The 23,016-nt window shown below is 45.4% G+C and overlaps 1 protein-coding gene across 3 annotated transcripts in view; it reads right to left on the reverse strand.

The window, feature by feature from the left end:
* Positions 1–23,016, reverse strand: part of tinagl1 (tubulointerstitial nephritis antigen-like 1) — a 61,911-nt gene that overhangs the window by 37,913 nt on the left and 982 nt on the right. For all 3 annotated transcript variants that reach the window (XR_013791731.1, XR_013791732.1, XM_079522708.1), the window contains exons 2-3: positions 11,250–11,599; positions 5,999–6,065 (exon numbers count right to left, since the gene is read on the reverse strand). Coding sequence is in view for 1 of the 3 variants with exons in the window: in XM_079522708.1 (XP_079378834.1) it covers positions 5,999–6,065; positions 11,250–11,592 (410 nt within the window). In the remaining 2 variants the exon portion in view is untranslated. The remainder of the gene's footprint in view (positions 1–5,998; positions 6,066–11,249; positions 11,600–23,016) is intronic.

Consider the following 23,016-nt stretch of genomic DNA (forward strand, 5'->3'; position numbering starts at 1 on the left):
CACATTTGCATGTAATCCTGGGCGCTACACTCCCTCTGTCAACCTGGGGAGAACAACCTCATTCTTACTTCAATGCATGAGGAGTCCTAGCCGCTTCTTTTCACCTGACAGAGGGGAGTTTCCCTTGTTGAGCATAGCGTGTGGAAGAAACCACGTTATTCCAACCAGTTCCTTTCCCTTCCATCAGATGCCCCGGCTGACCGGGGGGAGGCAGTATAGAGACCGGGATTACTGTTTTTTGTGAGGTTACCTACCCTGGGTGACACAGGGAGAACATGCAAACACTGTATCCTCTGCATTTTTACACATGCATCCTGTCCTGACTGTTGGGACTATAGTGATAGGTTACGGTTGATTTGATGGGCCCGCAGATTAACTAAAAATAGCCTTCTTAATTTTGGAACAGCTTTCGACGTGCCCGCGAAGACAGACCAGAGCCCGTGCTGGTGCGTGAGGCTCATTTGTTTGACAGCGGGAGGCGGTTCCCAGTGCTGTCCCAGAACACTGAAGGCTATTAATACCAGGAACTGTGTGTTGGCTTAACCTCCACGGGTCTCTGTCTTCAAGGGTACTTAAGTAAAAGTATCAATACTGCAATGTAGAAAATAATCCGTTACAAGTGAAAGTCTGGTATTCAAATTTACTTGAGTATGAGTACACAGGTATTGGTATCAAAAAATGTACTTAAAGTACCAAAAGTAGAAAGTACTCTTTATGCACAATGTCCCGTTTCACAAGTTTTCAAATCACAACACATTGTGATCTTGTAGATCGGCTGTTTTCAAATGGCCAAAAAGGGTAGGCCATGTTTTTGCAATAATAATCCAAATCTAAAAAGTAAATAGTAACTAAAGTGTTCATGTAATTGCAGTGAGTAAAAGTAGATAATATTTGCTTCTGAGACATACGTAAAAGTATTGGTATAGCAAAAGTACAGCAACATTTTTACAGTGAAAGTAAAAATGGTAAGTAGTTAAGACCATTATCACTCTATGACTGACGGCCTCCATCATATCTGTTCCTGTATCACTCTATGACTGACGGCCCCAGATATTATCATATCTGCATTCCCCCATCGGGCCCACAGGGGCCAAGCCTAATTGAGCAGCGCTGATCGGAGGAGTCATACTTCAGGGCTATCAGATTGACAGAGCAGAGCCATCCAGATCCAGATAGAAGGGATGCTACTCAGCTGCATGCAGACTAATGCCGATGGATCGCGGTGGACAGCGAGGTCGAAGAGGTCTCCACTTCGGACGTGCCAAGACAAACAGCCAGCGAGCTTATAGCGGTAGCATGAAAATAAATATCGTAAGGATGTACGAATGAGATTATAAGTCAACACTCGCCTACGCGCCTGTATGTTTACACGCACGCATGTGCATGTATGCCCGTGCACGTGCACGCACGCGCGCACGCACGCACGCACGCACGCACGCACAGTACACACCCACGTCCCAGGCACATACTGTACTTACACGCACACACACACACACACACACACACACACACACACACACACACACACACACACACACACACACACACACACACACACACACGTTAGTTGTGCGCAGGGGGAAAGCCACACAAATACGCGGCCAAATGTCAGGGGAGTGAGAAACAGTTTTGGAGGACAGGTGTGGAATGCAACTTCCTCTCTTTCAGGATTTCATTCATTCCACTGACTTCCTCTCTCCCTCCCTCCCCTCCATCCTATCTCCTTTCCTCTTTCTCCCTCCCTCCATCCCATCGCCTTTCCTCTATATAGTATCTTTGGAACTACTGAACTACTACAGGAATACCTCCGTTATCTTCTTCATCGTCACCTCTGTCCTGAAAATAATGGACAGCGGCCATTATCACCCCTCCCCCCTAGACACACACACACACACGCACGCAGGCACACACACACACACACACACACACCACACACACACACACACACACACACACACACACACACACACACACACACTGCCAATCACGTGGACTTTCTTTTTTTACTACACTTTGAGTTACATTTTGTGTACAGGCGCCAGAGAGTCTATTGAGCAGCATGACCTCGCAACTTTGCAACTTTTGTAGCCACAGTTTGGAAACTCGCATTGTGCTCCGATTTGGTCGGGGGTTAGCCGGTATTTTTGAGTGGAGCTAGCCCCTCCTATGTCCAGCGTTGAGGGTCTGTGTAAACACAAACATTGAAGACAAACATGTGTAAACACAAACATTGAAGACAAAAGTAAGGACGCAAATTGTGATTGGCCAGAATGAGATGATGTATGATGACGTATGATGATAAGAGCGCCCATCGATCACTTCACACGGGTGTGATTCTTTTTTACTAAGACATCTCTGTTGGAGATGATGGCTCACACGTGTCTCGTCTCAGAAACGAGCAGCAACAACGAGTGCAGAGACACAAACCAGACCTGTCCTCGCTTCCTGACGAGCGGTGATCGTCTCTTCCTAGAGACGACTGAAACATCTCTTTCACCTCGGAGCAAAACCTGGAAACATCCCGACTGACTTCATCAACGTGTCCAAATAGGGAATGGCTGTATTTACTGGTCCCTGGTGGGGTGGTGGAATGAAGGGGTTGAGCTGTTATGGTTTAAGTGTCTTCTTTGCTCAGGGACACTTCGACACTTCGACTGGGAGAGGCGGAGGTCAAACGGATGGCCTTCCGCTTCCCAGATCATGCCAGATGACCTCTCTGCCCATCAGCTAGTGAGCTGGGGGCCAGCCTCAAATACCCAAACACCCCAAAACAGCAACAACAACTCAATTCCATTCTGGGAAAACCTGGTGGATTGACCTGGATCATTGAAAAACTCCTTCCTATATCAGTGAAACGTCCTCATTTCTGTCTCTCTGGCATTCTATTCTGATTCTCTCTCTCTCGTTAACTAAAAATATAACTTTCACAAAATGAAATGAATTCGGCAATAACAAGATCATGTGCTGCAGTTATATTGCAGGTACAGCACAGGGCTGCAAGATGTGTCAAAATTAAGTAATCAACAATTGTTGTTTTGGTGTTGCACACTATTATATGTAATCGTGAAACTTGACACTTTATTCCAACAACTCAAGGTTGCACCTTGCCCTCATCACCTCTCAGCGTTAATAACCAGAACATTGTATACAAGCCACCTGATCTCCACATCCATCAGGCTCACAAAGGACAAAAGCATTATGAAAATAATCAAAAGAAAAAAGTCTAGGCCTGGGCTGGCAGAGAGGTCCAGGCACCAAGGCTGGTAATCCAGGCTGACAGCGTGTCACGGGTTCGAGTCCCGATCCCGACGACCTTTGCTGCGTGTCCTCCCCCCCCCCCCCCCCATCTCTCCCCCCCTTTCCTGTCAAACTACTGTTACTCTATCAATAAAGGCAAAAAGCCCAAAAAATAATAAAAAAAAGGCTAATCATGTGGATCTCGCCATTGGGAATGGCGTGGCATCTACTGTAAGTGGATCTCGGATTTCGTCCGTCGTCAGTTGTCTATTATTCCAGTCGTCTGTGACATAACTATGACTCATAATTTAGGCAATGTTTCAGCCCGATCAGTTCTTCCATTATAAACTGAGTTAACCATCTCCACCTCTGTGGCCTACTGGCGGTGTGTGCGCAAGAAATTTTCGGCTGGTCGGTCCAGCGGCTTGCGAAACTCAGTGGCGTGCACAGATAGACACTAGGGGGTGCTAGAGCGCCCCCTGCCCTTTTTGGCAATGTTTTTTTTTCTTTCTTTTTTTTTTGCCTATTAAGGCAACCGGCCGGTTCCACGCGCTGCACAAGGTGCCCTTTTTTCACTTGAGCACCTGCCCCTTTAAATGTCTGTGCCCACGTCTCTGGACAGTGGGCACACAGACAGACACACACTGATATAGACGTTGCAAAATCACCATTGATAATCGTGATTATACGTTTATTAAGCAAAATAGCTGTGTTGATCCTTTCAGCCACATTTGTGCCGCTGCGCCCTCTCTCACACAATGCAGCCACCCTCGCTGAACACTCAGAACAAGACCCCCCCGACCCCCCCCCCTACTCCGTCCCCCCCCTACTCCGTCCACAGCCAAGTTATTCGCGGTTATGAGGGTAATATTCTCAGGGCTTGAGGGATTGAGTTAATCCACTGTGATCACGGCCCTAAAACCTACACAAACACTGTGTCTGGCAAAACCCAACCTGCATGGCACTTCAGTTTCACAACCACCCCTGGGTGTGCGCTCGCGTACGCACGTGTGTGTGTGTATGTGCGTACATGCATGCGTGTGTGTGTGTGTGTGTGACACATAGCTGTAAAGGATAAACAGACGGTAGATGGGAGGAGGAGGAGAAGAGTTGGAAGGAGTCAGGGGAGGTCTGAGGAATGTGTCTGCCGTCACAGAGGCCTATATATATAGGCCTCTGTATATATTATATATATATTTCAAAACATAAAAAATTATAATAATTAAATTAATTCAAGCGTAGCGTTAGCTCATTGCGGCACGGAGTGCAGATGGTTTATATATGCGTGTACATGGTTCCCCCTCATTCATTCCCCCAGTACTGCTTCTTTAAATCTGCTGCCTCTCCAGGCCACACCCTCATTCCCACAGTGCAATTCAGGCCGCCTACTTAAGCAGCCTCAGCTCTCTACTCATTCTTTGCATGCTGAGCTGTCAAGCAGCTCGTGTGGCGTCTGTGTGGAAATTTCCCCCACCTCCCCGGCCTCCTCCCTGTAATTCTTAGTCCAGGGGTTATGGGATATTATTGTATTGTTTGCGATTGTGTAGATTCATTGGTTGAATCATGTGTTGATGTGTTTCATTGTGTTGAATCATGTGATGTTATTTCTGTGTATTGTTCATGGATTATTGTATCTTTGGCTCTGCTCTGGGGGGTTGTTGATATCAGAGGTGTGTCTAGGTGCACAGATAATCGGAGATATCAAATGTGATATCAGACCTGTGTCTCGGTACGCAGATCATCTGATATCACATGAGCAGAGCCACACCGCCATACTAACATGCAATGGCTTTGCAATAAAAGGTTTATGGTCAATCTGAGCCGAAGTGTCTCAATGAAATGTTATATATGTAGATGTTAAAACAGACAAACGAACAAATCTAAGAAATTCCATAATTAAAAAAATAATCATATTTAAGAAGTGAATATAGCCAATCTACAAGCTCACAACGCAGCGCGAAGCCACACGTGTGCTTGTAGGTCTGCTATTTTCACTATAGTTCGGACTACCCAAAATCTCTCTTTGGGTCTCGACTTGAAATGTTTAGGGAACCACTAAAGCCACCCACCCAGACCTGTTAATGTGAAACAACAGGGGGGTGAGTTTACAAGACAAACTGGATTTATTATTGGGGCAGGTGCAAATACATGCATGTGCGTGTGTGTGCGTGTGTGCGTGCGTGTGCGTGCATCAATCTGCATGTTTACAAGAAGACAGGTCAAGTTGGAATTTGGGGGTGTGCAACGCACAGTGCGTGCAACCGTGTGTGCCCCAGCCCGTGCCTTAAATGAGCCAATGATGCCCAATCACAAAGGTCATGTCGCCAGCAGTCCAAAGAGTGACAGAAAAGGACAAGGAGATGAGAAGAGAGAGAGGCGGGGAGAGAGAGAGAGAGATAGACAGAGACCGACAGAGGGAGAGAGAGACAGAGACAGACAGGGAGAGAGAGACAGAGACAGACAGGGAGAGAGAGACAGAGACAGACAGGGAGAGAGAGACAGAGACAGACAGAGGGAGAGAGAGACAGAGACAGACAGGGAGAGAGAGACAGAGACAGACAGAGGGAGAGAGAGACAGAGACAGACAGGGAGAGAGAGACAGACAGGGAGAGAGAGACAGGGAGAGAGAGACAGAGACAGACAGGGAGAGAGAGACAGAGACAGACAGGGAGAGAGAGAGAGAGAGAGAGGAAGACGACAGTTTCCGTTACAGACGTGCTAACAGGAAGTGGAGACAGACGGGGTGAGTGACATCACATACCAAAGGTTGCAGTTGTCTTTGTACGTCTGTCCTGAGAAGAACTGCTGTCCGTTTCTGTCACAAGTACCTGAAGGAAAGACACCAAGGTCAAGTTAATAAGCAGACAAATAATAATAATAATGGTTGCACGTTTGTGTGTGCGACATGCGTGTGTGTGTGTGTGTGTGTGTGTGTGTGTGTGTGTGTGTGCGTGTGTGCGTGTGTGCGTGTGTGCGTGTGTGCGTGCGTGCGTGCGTGCGTGCGTGCGTGCGTGCGTGCGTGCGTGTCTGTGTACACACATACTGTACACACAAAAACGCCCCAGGGCAACATAATACACAAGCTTTCTTTTGGATGTATTGTCCCTCTCTTCCTCTCTTCCTCTTTGTCTGCCTCACCAAGACACTCAAACCCTCTGTGTAGCAATGCTGGCCTGACGCCTTCCCCCACCACACCCCACCTGTAACCTGCTTTATGTGGGTGCCGCCTGGAAGTGTGTCTCTCTGCGTGTGTGCATGTGCGCACGTGCGCACGTGTTTTTGCACTGTGTAGTTACGTGCACTCTGTGCATTAAATTAGTGATTGTCAAAGATGTTAATAATTTCAAGGACCCAGCTTACATCGTCTCTCTTGGGTGGAAACCTAAACTATCCAAAATCTGTTACTTTTCAGGATTCAAACACAGCAATTTAAGTAGCAGATGTACAAGCTTCGTGACGCATTTCGAGCTTGTAGATCTGCAACTTTTGATGCTTTTGATGCTTTTGGGCTGCCTATAGTACGGCATTGATTTATAAAAAAAAATTGGAGATAAGAGGTTTCTTCTCGAAAGCAACAATATGCATTTGGCTACTTCTTCTACTTCATCTACTTTACAATAATTGTCAGTGTTAATTTAACGCGTCCCGTTGGTTCCATCTGCTCACTCTCAGAGTCACAGAAGGGTCCATTTGGATTCTTAACTACAGTACCAGTATCGTTTAGCTTGGGGACCCCTGTGGGTCCCCAGACCCGGCCCACGTTGAGAGCCGGTGTTGTAGTGGACTGTGATCTCCAGTAATCCACCAGCTGGCTGCTGTTCATGGCCCACGTCACGCCTTAACCGGCTTACCTACAGCATTGTGGCCTCCACAGAGACCCAGGGCATGGGGCCTCTCTACAGAGGGCATGGGGCCTCTCTACAGAGGCCATTGGGCATGGGGCCCAATGCCAGGGGCCCCACACGCTGCCTCATGTCCCCTGCATGCCCCACACCGGGTATTGACAAAAATCATACGGCTCTGTGCTCTTTGTTATCGTATCAAAATTAATTAAATGCGGCACGGTGTGATAAGAATTTCATTTCCTCGCTGTGCTATTAAGGGAATTACACCACGTAGGAGTGGCAAGCAACTCAAAATAAGTACTCTTGTTAGCAGTTTTCTGAAGTACTTTTTTGAGTACATTCTAGAATGCATTACTACGCAAAATGCAGATTATGAATGCATTATAATCTACTTTATAAAACCGGTATAATTACAGATATTATTTTATAATGACTTTTACAGTATACGGTTGAGTGCCGTCCGACGCCCTACAACCAGCAATTAAGGTTGTTCACTTTTAGTTTCATCCTATAGGATCATGGTGTATTACAATTATCATAGTTGTAATACATTATAATAATTTCATAATGCATTATAATCCCTGTTAAAATGCATTATAGAGTAGATTACACATAACACACAAAACGTTCCTGCATGCCGACATCCCCAGGAATGTCATTACTTATCATGGCCTGAGAGGGGATTGGAAAGACCAACATTTGGTGTGATTATTATGTGGTCAGTCAGTGCGCTAATGGGTTAAGCCACAGAGTAGAGCCCCTGTGTGGTATGTGGCTGATAGTAATCTGCCTTTTCAACCATGCCTTGAATATGGATTGTGTAAACTGTTTTGATTTATCCAGCAACACCGCGGCTGATAAGCATGATCTTAATATTTACAAGAAAGGGCGTTCTCCAAACCCACTCCACCGGGGATCGAGGGACACACATACACATACGCTGACTGACTGGGAATAGAGGGTGTGCGCATGCATAAAGTGAATGGAAAGTCGAGTGGCAAAGTGAGTTTAACATTGTTTAATGTCGTTTAATGCAATTAGATATGACTTTTCTGTTTGTATGTATGGGCTGTCAAGGCCAGAAAGTAGTTTTTAGCCACTCAGTAGGCGTTCCTGCATAACTTCCTGGTTTGATGATGATGTCACGCGCATACCCTCTATTATGAATTATAAAGCCTAGTGTGGGTTATAAATGTGTTGTGAGGCATGCGGTGGTGTGTAGAGAGGCCAGGGAGAGGCCTGCGGGAGACAAGTGTAGGCTGATTTACGGCCATATATCTCTATCTGTCAAACACCAATTTTCCCCCATCATAGCTGTCTCAGCCTCTGGAGGATGGCTCTATGATAAACTACCAGTCTGTGACAAGACAGGAGAATAACTCAAACTGACAAGGAAGGAAATTAAGCCAACGTGTTAAAGTAGGCATAAAGAAGGTTTGCTCTATAGTCGGTGACATTGTACGTCCTCCTCCCTCGTAGTTCATGATTTCATTACGTTTACGGCATGGCTTTACAGGGGTCTAGCCGCCTGCGTCTCTGCTGCCTGCCAGTGGTGTAGAAAGTACTTTTTTCCAAGCAAAAGTATCAATACTGCAAAGTAGAAAAGAGTCAAGTAAAAAGTATTGGCATCAAAATGCACTTAAAGTACCACTATTCTCCGCTTGCTTCAACCGACTCCCACCTATTCCCATTTGTATTCTGCGTTGTTTTAATAAACAGCCTGGGCACTTCGGGATTTTTGAGGGGCACCAGCCCTTCCTATACCCAGCTGTGTGTGTGTGTGTGTGTGTGTGTGTGTGTGTGTGTGTGTGTGTGTGTGTGTGTGTGTGTGTGTGTGTGTGTGTGTGTGTGTGTGTGTGTGTGTGTGTGTGTGTGTGTGTGTGTGTGTGTGTGTGTGTGTGTGTGTGTGTGTGTGTGTGTGTGTGTGGGGCACGATTTGAAGATAAAAAGTGAGGAGGCAAATTGCGATTGGCCGGAATGTGACGATGAATGATGATATTATGATGATAAGAGCGCCGCCCACTTCACACGAGTATGACTCTTTTTGCTCCAAGAAGTAATTTCCCTGCACAACAAAGGAGGAGTTATAGACAAAATTACCTCCTGTATTGTAACAAAAGCTCAGCTTAGTTTTCCCCTTTGAAATGCACGCGCAAGTCCATGCATGTGTGTGTGTGTGTGTGCGTTCGTGCATGTGCACAAGTGTGTATATATATGTGCGGCAGTGCAAGTGCATGCATGTGTGTGTGTGCGTTCGTGCGTGTGCACAAGTGTATATATATATATGTGCGGCAGTGCAAGTGCATGCATGTCCCGCTGCATGGCCTGCCACCTCTGTTGTCTACCGAGCGCATACCTGTTGCGACCTCTCTCCTCTCTCTCCCCCTTCGTTCACATAGCCTGCATTCTTTCTGCTGACCTCCATTCATCCCTCTACTACCCCCCCTCCCCCTCCCCCCCCTCCCTCCCTCCATCGCTCTGTCTGGGCTTATGAGAAGTCTACTGTTCTCTCCACTCCGTTCTCTCAGGTAGCGCTATACTGCTGCTGCTGGCACATTTTACACCTCTGCATAGACCCACAGTCAAATCAGGGCTGTGCCTTTAACCGTGAAAGCGCATATAAATGGACCCGCAAAGGTGGGTAATAGGGACAACGTACTGTAGTCGTATAGAGGGTGTATATGCGCGTGACATCATCATCATACCCGGAAGTTATGCGGGAACGCCTACTGAGAGGCAAAAAAATACTTTCTGGCCTTGACACTGAAGCCTATACATCCAAACAGTCCTATCTGATTGCCACTCACTTTATGCATGCGTATATACCCTCTATTGGGACTTAGTTGCAGCGCTATAAATCAGGCATAATCTTTGCTATCTGCATACAACTACAGTTGAGGGAAGCCCAAGTCCATTCCACAAGCTAAATAATCAGTCTCTTAGAAAGAGAAATGCAACTTCAAATGCAACACCCAATGGACTGAATTACGATTATAGCATTTATTGGATGTGTAACTATGATACTGTATATGCCTGAACTCTGAAATTGCCTGTAACTAATTCTATTATAACAAAACAGTGTTTGCATCTCACATACATGTGATTGGACCTTGCTGATTGACTTGAGACCAGCTGTGGGTGCTGAACTCTGACCTTTTGTATGAAGTGAATTTATTTGACGTGAAGACTCTGAAACGCAAGCGTTAGTTTATTGGTGTGTGCCATTAATAATAAAAGTGGAAAAGTGAGTACTTTGTACTCACATTTATTTGAAATTTTGGGGATTTTTTCAACTCCTATACTTTTGATCTGTATACTGGATTTTGGGTCTAGCAGGCAGCACTCCACTGAGAAAACCCATTGTTGACGCGCAACCTCTTTTTCTTATTTAATCAGATCCCCACTGAGAGCATTCTCATAAGAACATTCACTGTTGGGTTTGAAAACACAGCGGAGAGTCTGTGTGAAAAAAAATAAACCTGACTTGTGATTGCAATTCAGTCTTGGGTCCCATGCAGCCCTGTGTCTGTGTCTGTGTCTGCGGCACGCTGACCTGGCTGTGGGAGACTGTGCTTTTGGGTCCGACGGTGACCTGAGTGGAGCTTAATCCTCTGTGACAGGCCCACACGCACTCAGCAACAGCATTAGCACACGCATGAACAGTGCCACGCACACACGCATACACGTGCACGTACGCACACACACATACACACAAACTCACACACACGATTGAACCCCTGTAGTGCACTCCCGCACGCATGAACGCACATTCAACGTTGATTCCCTAATACTACACTATTGGTTCTCAAAGTAGGGCATTATAGGTCCTCTGGTCCTCAGGATCTTGGTGTGGTATCTTATAGCCACTTTATCCATTTATACGTTGGCAGATCTACAAGCTCACAGCGGGTCACTTCGTGCCACGCGGCGAGCTTGTACATCTGCTATTTTTTGAAAATATTTGAACATTATCGAAAATGTTTAATATTTTAGATTTTGTTTTACATAAATCCTCTCTTCTGGTGGTCCCTGGCACAAACCCTCTTAAGATGGGTGTCTGCGGCTAAAGTTTTAGAACTACTGCACTACACACGGCGCTCTTGCACGCACGCACGCAATCTGCACCACTCCCCCTCGCCTTCATGGCATGCATGCTCGCTCACTCACCAATGAAGGGCGGCGCGATCCCCAGACAGTGTCCCCAGAAGTCGGGGCAACAGTCGGACACGGTGCGGTTGCAGAACAGGTCGCAGTAGCAGATGGTGTCCAGGTAGGGCACGGTGCACAGGTCGTCCCGGCCGGGGCAGCAGGGGCCCGGCCGCCGCTGGCAGTACGCCCCGAACGGGTCCCGGATGCCCCCCACGTGGAGCGGGCTGGCCAGCTCCCTCCTGGTCCTCGACGTCCTCGACGACGTCCTCGACGACGAGACCACTCTGTCCGCACTGCTCTCTGCCACCACCAGGACCAGCAGTAGTGCTGCCACCACAGACAACATGACGAGCTTCGTCATCGTTAATCTGTGAAGAAGAAGAAGAGGGCGGTTTGCACTGGTGATGCTAATTAGTCAATCGGGGGAATGTCGAAAACAAAACTGGTTGATTGGTGTTTCAGAGTATATCGCTGTGGGTGCAGGCACACTTAAAGGACCACTTCACCACTTTTCAACTTCTCTTCCTATAATAGGTCCTAACTAATGTTCATGATAAAATACCACCATTTTTTCCGTTCTTCGATTTAAAAAAAATAGCTGACCTACAAGCTCGTAGCGCGCCACTCAGTGGCGCGCTATGAGCTTGTAGATCTGCTATTTTTCAAGCTAAAGCATAACATAATGCTAACACCAAAAGGGGTTCCTTTGCTTACACCCTTAGATGTCTTGTTTCCGTGAAATGCACGATTGAGATGTTGAACTGCTTTTTGCGTACACACTAAAGATGAATTCAAATTTCTAAAGATTGTGTGGAATCAGCAAAATAAAGCGGAAAGAGGAAATAGTTGGTATATTTGTGGATAACAAGACAACATCAGATGCAGGTGATATTCCTCTGAAGTTCAAAGACAAAGGTTTGGTAAAGTTGACCATGTAGCTCAGCCATATTTACATGAGGCTCTCTAAAAAAACACAGACCCAGCAGTTATGCAGTCAAAAATGTTCACACTTTGCTGAGAGAAAAGGCAAAGAGGTTACGGTGCGAGTGGTGGTGTAATTGAAGTATGAGTACTTGGCAATACGCTGTCCACCACCAGCCGTGTGAACCTTAGAGAGAGACATGCACATGCACGCACGCACGCACGCACGCACGCACACACACACTACCGCATTACCGCACAGCGGAAGAGTCTAAACTAAGCTGGCAGCCGGTTCCAAATAGAAATCCACATGATCCTTAGAGACACGTTCATCTGCTTATTTTCCTTTCCTTTTTTTTTCTCTACCGCACTTTGAAACGGGCCGAGGAGAGAGCAGTTAGATAATGACAATATACAGAGAGAGAGAGAGAGACACAAAGGCTAGTTCAGTTCAGGCCCAACAACTTTAGGACTGGCGGTGACGAAGCACAAAGTCCTCCTATAATGCTGTGTGATCTGTTGACGGGTCATGTGAGGTCTGTAGTTGGGACTAAAGGCATGCTTCTTCTTCCTCAGCAGCCTTGTTTCAGCTCCCAGCAGGGCCTCACAGCCACAGCCAGGCCTTTCATGTGTGTCCCTGGGGGTCCCAGGGGGTCACCCCCCCCCCCCACACACACACACACACACACACAAATACCAGAAAGCTGCATATAGTGTCCTCTTGCTCATTTTGTACAAATATTTGCTGTTTTTATAAAGCTTTTTTCCAGAGAGTAAAGCAACACTTTTTTTTCAAATTAAAAAAAGGTTTTTGGCCATTTTGAACCACTTTAAAACATGCTGCTAGTTAACGCTACTGTGTGGATCAGTAATCTGCAGAGATGGTACTGTATATATTGTAGAGGATATGCGCATGCATAAATGAGTGGCAAATGGAATCGTGGCAAAGTGACTGTCAAGGTCAGAAAGTATAGTTTTTTGCTACTCAGTATGATGATGATGTCACGCACATACCTACTTCTTTGGGCACTGAAATACTAAATTTATATCCTTCTGTAAATTGAGGAATCCTCCTCATCCATTTTTCTCCTCAGTGGTTTTATCACTCAGTCTGAACTTGCACATGCAGGGCTCTGACCATTGGCATATGAAGGGAGTGTAGTGAGGAAGCATTTCTGTGAACTCTCACTGCTGTGAGTAGAGATGGGGCAAGAGACTCTTGGGAGCAGTGCCAGTGTTAATTGATTGGCAGGGTGCTTTCAATTGTCTAATTGTGCTCTCCTCTTTAGCAGCATGTTGTACCTGCAGGGCTCAGGGCTATACACACACCCACAACACCAGAGAATGATGCCAGCAGAAAGAGAGAGAGAGAGCTAAAGAGAGAGAGAGCTAAAGAGAGGCATTTAAAAGCATAGCAAGTCCCAGACAGACTTGGCTACACGTAGCCTATACCTTTTTATCAATGTGTACGTGTGTGGCCATGCACAGAAGGTTTAATTACGTATTAAGTATCATTATTTGTGTCAGCAACAGTAGCATTCAGCGTGCTAAATGACAATGACTCTGCAGACGGAACTTATATAGTTAATGTGGCCATGTTCATTTGGATTGTTGCCACAGACTATATGGGATCTGAATGTGCCAATGGGCTAATATGCATACATGCCATTTTGGAAAGAACTTGGGCCACAGGCTACTTCCTTCGCAGGTGATACCGATGATATTAATGAAGGCTCTGTTCCATTCTGGTCAAACAGAGTCAGGGTGGCCTGGGCCGTGGCTCAGTGGTCCAGGCACCTTGGCCGGTAGCCCGAGTCTGGCAGTGTGCCGCGGGTTCGACTCCCGATCCCGACGGCCTTTACTGCATGTCACTCCCCCATATCTCTCCCCATTTCCTGTCAGCCTACTGTCTGTCCCCCTTATCTATAAAAAAATATATAAAATAAAGACGAAAGCCGGAAAAAAACTGGAAACACTCTGCTACACCAGTGGGTCTCAAAGAGTTCTTGAGTGGGTTCCAAATGGCCCCGTACAGGCATGTAACTCTGAGAGTGTACATTCTTTTACATTCTCAGAGATATGGGGGGTCCTTGAAATTAAATGTTTGAGAACCACTGCACACTAAATGGAACAGAGCCTTAATTAGTATCATCGGTAACACCTGTGAAGGAAGTAGGAAAGCGGCCCGGAATTACTGTAAGTAGGAAGAGTTATTCTGTGTGCATACTCATTGCATCCGACATACTAACAGTTCCGACAGGCATTAGTCCGACACTCTACCCAAAACCCAAACCCTAAACCTAACCTCACAGGAAGCCACAGGTTAGTTTTAACCTGCTACACATGTTGGGAGCCACAGGTTAGTTTTAACCTGCCACACATGTTGGGAGTGAAGGTGTTGTCGGACTAATGCCTGTCACTGTTAGTATGTCTAACCAACGTATGCACCCCGCACATGGCAGTAAAGATGAACTAAAATAGCCCCACCAATGTCGTTTCACCTAGCCATTCACCATTCAGCAAGCGGAGTCCTCCAGGGGTTCTATTAAAGCCCCATTCTTTTGTCCCTCTGTACATGTGAGCCGCTGGATGAAATGTTCTCCATAGAACAGAGACTCTAGGGGACATGTCAGGATAATTAGGCTGACACACGAGAGGTGACATTATCACCCAAGATTAGAACGCTATCACAGTGACGGAAACTAAGTAACTTCCTGCTGTCAGAGAGGTAATCTGTCACGCTAAAAAAGAACCTGACTGGACAGACACGCACGCACGCACGCGCGCACGCACGCACACACACACACACACACACACACGCACACGCGCACACAGAAACACTCCTCACTGTGTGTGTCCTCCATTGTACAACCGTATACTCTGTATATTTACGGAACATACAGATAATGGAGACTCCATCTACTGTACAGAATGTGATGCCATGCTCGGGCATGTTGAACTGAAAACATATCAATGGGATCAGGCGATGTATAGGGGAGAGAGAGAGAGAGATAAGAGGCGAGGAGCGACAAGAGGGCGAGAGAGAGAGAGGAGAGGGAAAGGTGATCTTTAATTTGGACAGTTATCAGGACTAATACATGTTCATGTAGTATTGACAGTCATGTTCAGTTTGAATGAAGTAGGGAGAGTTGTCCATTGTGCAACGCGTGGTGTCTCATGCCGATAGCAGATCTACGTAATAATAATAATCTTTATTGTCTCGAAGGATATTCATCTTCACAGTCTGTTGAAAACACCCACAACAAAACGACACACACCACAGAAAAAAACATATCACCAAGACAATACATAAACATGAGGTCCCCACTGTACACAGAACCATCCTATCGGTGGGGCAGTTTGTTTAATGCCGCGATGGCTGAGGGGACAAAACTCCTACTAAAACGAACCTTTTTTCCATGCTAAGGTTCTGTATCTTTGTCCAGATGGCATGAGGTTGAAAACGCAATACAGAGGATGATCAGTGTCATTTGATATTGAAAGTGCTAATGGCCTTATTGTTCATATCAGAAAGTGTGGGTGTAGGAATTCCGATGATCTTGGAAGCAATACGGGTAATACTGAAAAGTTTGTTTTTGTTGTTGGGCACAGGTTGAATAATGCTTTTGTACAATAATAACAGAAGATGAGGGGCAACAGATAATGATCTTATAACTTTACATGGAGTCTTTGCTGAAAATGTGAATGGATAGAGATGTAATATGTTGATCAAACATATAAGTCTATTACAGAGTCCAAGGTATGTGAAACTGTCAACCTGTTCTACTACCATTAATGAGGAGTGGGTTCGAGTGTGGGTTGTGTAACTTGTTTCAATGACCAGTTCTTTAGTTTTGTCCACATTCAACTCTAGATAGTTGTCAGTGCACCACTGTGTGCTATTTTACGATTCGCAACATATATTAAACTAGAAAAAGTGCCCTTCCGGGCACAGGTCTCCACCAGGAGGATAGGAGTGTGTGTGATGTTTGGCAAAATGTTTAGGAGGATTTTTTTTCCTTCATTTTGTTGAGGAAATGCAGAGCCAGATCACTCATAGCATCTCTGAGGATAGAATTCTGGATGAGCAGGACATGTGCAGCATTTTGTACAAAACGGGCCACTCCTGAAAACTTTGGAAGGCAATCTTAGCCAATCAGTGTACAATCTGAGAAATCCAACAGACTGGTCTTGATCACATGACTACAGAGATCATGTGTACCGATTTGAGGCATTTTGTTCCAAAAATGTGTTTTGCAAAAATCAACCTGTTGGTGGCGCTATAACAGGCCAATGTGAAAAGGGTGGGATATATTCCTCAGCCTAGTAAGAAAATGTGTGAAAGATTTCACGTAAATTGCATGCTGCGTTCATGATTTGAGGCTATTGTTCAAAACGGGGCAATCTTGCAAACTGTGAAAGCCAATTATAGCCAATTAGGATGGAATATGAAATATCAGACAGATCCGACTTGAGCACATGACCATAGAGATACTGTGTAACGATTTGTGAGATTTTTGGACAGAATCTGGAGGAGTAATATCAAAAAATGTGTTTTACAAAAGTCGGCCTCCTGGTGGCGCTATAAAAGGCAGATGCGGAAAATGCAGGTAAAAGGTTTGTCCTTGGCCTCTAGGGAGTGTGCATGCAACATTTCACGCAGATCGGTGCAGTTTTAGGTACAAAATGTGAAAAGCTGCCTCATGGTGGCGCTATAACAGGCCGTTCTGGAAAATGTGGGGCAGAGGTTCATCGTTGGCATCCAGGGAGTGTGTGTGCAAAGTTTGGCATCGCCCGGGTTAACGGTGCCGGAGATTAGCTGTTCACAGACGGACGGAAGGACGGAAGGAAGGAAGGACGGAAGGACGGACACACGGACGGAGTGCAAAACATACTCTCTCCCCATGCCTTCGGCCTGGTGGAGACAATTAGGCTTCATGTGTTCATTCATATACTATGAAAGAATCCTGCACAACTCTGCTTGTGATCAAACTTGCATTAACAACCCCACCACTTGATGCAGTCTCACGCAGCCATAGACCAGGGGTTTTCAACGGATTGTGAACCAGGGACCACCACCCTGACTAAGAATCAACCTGGAGACCACTGTTGTGTTGGGATGGGATATGGGCTAAGATTAGTGATTCCGTAACACTTGCTATGCAATGTATCCCATGTATTTCAAAAGTCCATCACATTTCCTAGTAATGATGACTCAATCAGGCAGGCTGGTACACTTACCCTTCTTCAGATTCTAACTGTCTTTTCTGTGGAATTTCTTAACCTCAGACTTCCCAGCAGCATAGCTATAACTGACAACATTGATGCACTTCCACAGAACAGTGCACACATTTAGTGCACTGTTCGGTGGAAGCTACGTTACTAAATGCATGATCAGGGACCACATGCAATACCTTCACGGACCACCTGTTACCACCTGTTACCACCCCTGCCATAGACGATCAGAGATCTCTGCCTAACGATACATCTGTGGCGACGTCTAAATTCAATGTATTGGCTAAGTTAGGTTTGGCTAAGGTGGGTGCAAACAATTTGGAGATTTAAAAACAAAGACATTAAGGCCGGGCAGTCCTTTCATATAATTCGCATAGCTGTGGCATCAGGGTTGGTTTGTATTGGTTTCCAAAGCAGTGTACTGTAGGTGTGTTGGAACAAGACTAAGTCTGTGCGTGTCCGCCACGCATTGAATACAACTCTGCCTGTTTGTCCCGTCTCGGTGGCCACACAGTCAAATCTGGAGCGTTTATTTAACCCTGGGTGTAAAAAAAAGGACCCATACGGGTCACTCCACATTTCACTGTGCAGTAGGGATTATGTGTTTGTGTGTAAACTCCCAACTCTCCCTTTCGAAGGCCAACAAAGGACAAACAAGTCATCGTGCGTGTGGGCGTGCGTGCGTGCGTATGTTTTTTTCGAGGCTCAGGTTACTGTACAGGGGACCAGACGAGGAGCCCGGGACAAAAGGAGCGGGTCGGCCACCGCTTACGTAAATAGAATCTTTATTAATTACCCAATCAGGACTCAGGACACAATGGACCCTCGGGTACATAAAGCCACGCTCCGGAAAAGCTCTTTTGCTGTGCTGTTTTCTGCATGACTGCACCTTCAGTTGACATGGCTACACGTGCACATGCACACACACGCACGCACGCACGCACGCACACACACACACACACACACACACACACACACACACACACACACACACACACACACACACACACCACTGAGTGGTGCATAGTGGCATGGGCAGGTTCCCTCTTTTTGGACTGGTCTGAAGTGTTTTGTCAAGCAGCGCATGCAGGACAATAGCCTCTATAGACAGAACAAGCTGCTACAAAACAGTACTCATATTCTCTACATACAGTAAGTAAAAGTAATACCGCAATGAAAATATACTGTTACACAAGTAGAATTCCCTTATTCAAAATGTACTTGAGGACAAAAGTTTCGGCATCAATACTAAGTAGTAGGCCTACTCATTATGCAGATAATTTAACAACGTGTCACATTGTATAACTATTCAAATCTTTTGAAAATAGCAGATCTACCAGCTCACAATGCATTGTAGAGCTTATAGATCCTTTCAAATTGGCTGAAGTGGTCAATGTAATTTTTGTAATAATAATAATTCAAATCTACGATGTAACTGGTAAACTAAAGATTTCTAATAATGTCTAATAATTGTATAGTGGACTAAAAGGTACAATATTTGCAGTAAGTAAAAGTATTGAAAATTGGAAATACTCCAGTAAAGTTAAACAAGTCTGAAGTGAGTGGTGCAGTACTGTACTGTACTGTACTGTACTGTACTGTACTGTACTGTACTGTACTGTACTGTACTGTACTGTACTGTACTGTACTGTACTGTACTGTACTGTACTGTACTGTACTGTACTGTACTGTACAAGCCCTCCTCCCTGGCCTCAAGGGTCAACAAACGCCAGACAGACAGACAGACAGACAGAGCCAGGGACACACATAGCTGTCTATAGGAGTGGCTAGCACCACTCAAAAATATATATCTCAATTGTACTTGAGTACAATACTTGAGTGTAACAACATGATCCTGCTGTATGGTCTGCTATAGGGGCCATACTGTACATGGGGTCAGACTCTGTAGTGTAACCTGCTGTATGCTCTGCTACAGGGCCCATACTGTACATGGGGTCAGACTCTGTAGTGTAACCTGCTGTATGCTCTGCTACAGGGCCCATAGTATGTACATGGGGTCAGACTCTGTAGTGTAACCTGCTGTATGGTCTGCTTTAGGGCCCATACTGTACATGGGGTCAGACTCTGTAGTGTAACCTGCTGTATGGTCTGCTACAGGGCCCATACTGTACATGGGGTCAGACTGTAGTGTAACTAACTAACACCTCAGTGACATTATGCAAGTGTTGAGGACAACACTGGCTGTCAACAGCAGCTCCTCATCTGAGCACCATATGATGTGTATTATGTAAACAATAAGTATAGTAGAGGCCACACAGGTCACCAGGGGAGCGTCATGAGGGGAATAGAATAAAACAATAAGTTCAGAAATAGAGGGATGGAATCTAAACATAGGGATCTTAGTGGCTCTTAGATGGGTGCTCTTTGGTGATACAGGTAAAACCATATAGACAAAAGGTATCCTTCCTCCAAGTTGTACTGCTTGTCAAGGTGTAAGTTGCAGACTTGAAAAGAAAAGAAGGGAATCCAAGGCACTCCGTCTTTGGTGAAAAATGAAATAGTTTATTTGATGAGCAAGGCAAATAAATAACAGGAACTACGCGTTTCAACCAAAAGGTCTTCGTCAGGGTCTATCTCAGATAAAACAATCTCAGATAGACCCTGACGAAGACCTTTTGGTCGAAACACGTAGGTCCTGTAACTTTATTTTGCCTTTCTCAAGTTCATAAGATTATTGTACAAGTTTAACCAATGTCAACCTGCCATCTGTATTTTGGGCACGTCATTATTGTAAAAAATAAATAAATATATAGAAATAGACCAGGTGCTCGATGGAGATGCAAAAAGTAACAGTGAAAAGTATAGGCTGGTGCTTCAAAGATCAGTGGGACTGGAATACTACAGACAAAGCGGTGATCCGAGCACGCAAAAAGGAAAACATGAGGAGAGGGTGGATAAAAATAGATGTACTTTATTTATAACACAGAGTCTTCATCAGGGCAAGAATGAAATAAAAACGAGCTCAGGAGTGCCAGCCCAGGAAGGCTAACCCCTGCGTAAATCTTCCAACCCCTGGTATACCAGTAGTACTACTAAAAATATTTCAAATATTTATGTAACAAGCTAAACACCAGCAAGTTTTTAAACCTTGTTATAATTGCTTGTTGCTTGTTGTGGTGGTCATTCAACTCACTTTGTGGTGTTTGAAAGTTACCTGCCCAGTTAATGTCAGTCACGTGACGTGACGACCATGATATAAGGTTATCACATACTGATTACTATCACCTGATGAAGGCCGTTCACGGCCGAAACGTTGTGTCTTAATTTAATGGTGTTTAACTTTTAACACAAATAAACACTATTGGAGCAAAGCCTGTGTGCGGACCACTTCTTCACTGTATACAGTAGTACTAGGCCATGGCATGCTCTGCACCGCACTACCCCTAGCCTAGGATAACATTGTTGCTGTCAGGCAGAAATCTGTTATCTTCATATTCTAACTTTTTGTGTTGTTTTTTTTCCGTAAATTATACTTGATCACACTGCAGCATCACACAAAAGCAGCAGATCTGCAAGGTCAAAACTTGGCTTGAAACGCACCTCGAAAAAAGTTTTGAGCTTGTAGATCTGCTATACTTTTGCATTAAAAAAATATAATAATAGAATCCTGAAAAGTAATGTTACAAGTTTTGGACAATGTTACAAGTTTCCACCCGACATGGAAACATTGTCGTTTTGTCTGCACCCTTTAATTCGACGGTGATTGGTTAGAATAAAATGTTATTCATTAAGATAAAATAAAGTTCTGGATTGCAGCTTTAACCTGTGAAACCAACTGTTAAAAATGAACCCATGAAAGGGTCCCGGATGTGAATGCATATATAATGGTCCTCAATACATAATGTAGGCTACTGGTGTCAGCTGCTCCCTCTGAGCATTACATGCATATATGAAACTAATCAAACTATAGGGTGGACAACAGTACAACAGGGATTGAATTACACACAGTAAAAGCCTCAGTGTTCATTTAGCCATTTGTAACTCTTGACAATGCAACAGATGTAAGGATCCGTTTGGTTACATCTGTACATTGTCAGAGTTAAATGGACACTGCCTATTTTACTGTACGCAGGCTGTGCCATATGGCTCCTCATCAGTGTTACAGACAGACAGCTGCTCCGAGGACAGATGAACCCATGCTATACAGTATGTCTCTCACACGCACGCACACACACACGCACGCACGCATGCACACACACACACACACGCATGCACACACACACGCACACACGCACGCACCAGACTGTGCTCCAGGATGAAATGACTGAGAGGGGCAGTTGAAAATGGCGAGGGGGCACACATCATTTTTATATAGTAAAACAATGATGTACATATACAGTAATATACAATTTAAACTGAGGGGGCAGAATTTGGACTGAGCGTTGGCACCCAGGCACCCTCTCTGGCACCCCTGGCACACACACACACACACACGCACACGCACACGCACACGCACACGCTCTCACAGCTATCTGCCGAGCCACTCGTAGTCAGTCTGCGTGGAGAGAGCTGATGAACTTTGTAACAGTGCGTGTGTCTCTGGCCGGCAGATAAAGTGTGCACGATGGCAGTGAGTGGAAGAGCACTGCTGCGGTCCTTGAACATTATCAACAGAGTGCTTCTCACCTCAACCTCACATTCAAGGCCCTACCCGAGGAGACAAAGCACTACACGCATACACACACACACACACATACACGCGCACATGCACGCGCGCGCACACACACACACACACACACACACACACACACACACACACACTGTACAATATACTGTGTAAGACTGTAGCCTAATAAGACCACACATTGTACATAAAACTGTACAATATTGCATCACAGAGTACTGTAGATATAGACCTTTATTCAGTCAATGTCAGCAACTTGAAGGAGACACAGCTATAGGAGCCATGCAGGCAAAACAATGAAACAATGAAATGTATATACTGTCCAGAGCAGTGTATGGAAGCCTGGACATTAGATTTATTAGATCAGATTAACACAATAATCCTCCTCCAAAACTAACAAACTAGCAAACAGAAAATAAAGGGATATTCACTCCAGTGGTGTCGAATTCTGTGCCGGTGTACCACCTTGTCCACCTTTACAGTATAAACACCCTGTGTGCAGCTGACACACACACACACACACACACACACACACACACACACACACACACACACACACACACACACACACACACACACACACACACACACACACACACACACACACACACACACACACCACCACCACCACCACCACCACCACCACCACCACCACCACACACACACACAACAACCACACAACAACCACATGGTGAGAGCACGGATTACACCTCCTGATGTGTTATCAGCACACACACACACACACACACACACACACACACACACACACACACACACACACACACACACACACACACACACACACACACACACACAACACACACACACACACTGGCCACACTGAATGGCCTCAATAACCTCTTGCACACAAATCCTATGGCTCAGAGAGTCTACAAAGGGAACCAAATGGACCTGTCCATTTGGTTCAGTTGTACACTCTGTGAGTTACTGTAGCACCCTGCTGTTTTTTTTTTACTGTGGAAA

The sequence above is a fragment of the Electrona antarctica genome (assembly GCF_951216825.1).
Source record: "Electrona antarctica genome assembly, chromosome: 15".
Classification (NCBI taxonomy): domain Eukaryota; kingdom Metazoa; phylum Chordata; class Actinopteri; order Myctophiformes; family Myctophidae; genus Electrona; species Electrona antarctica.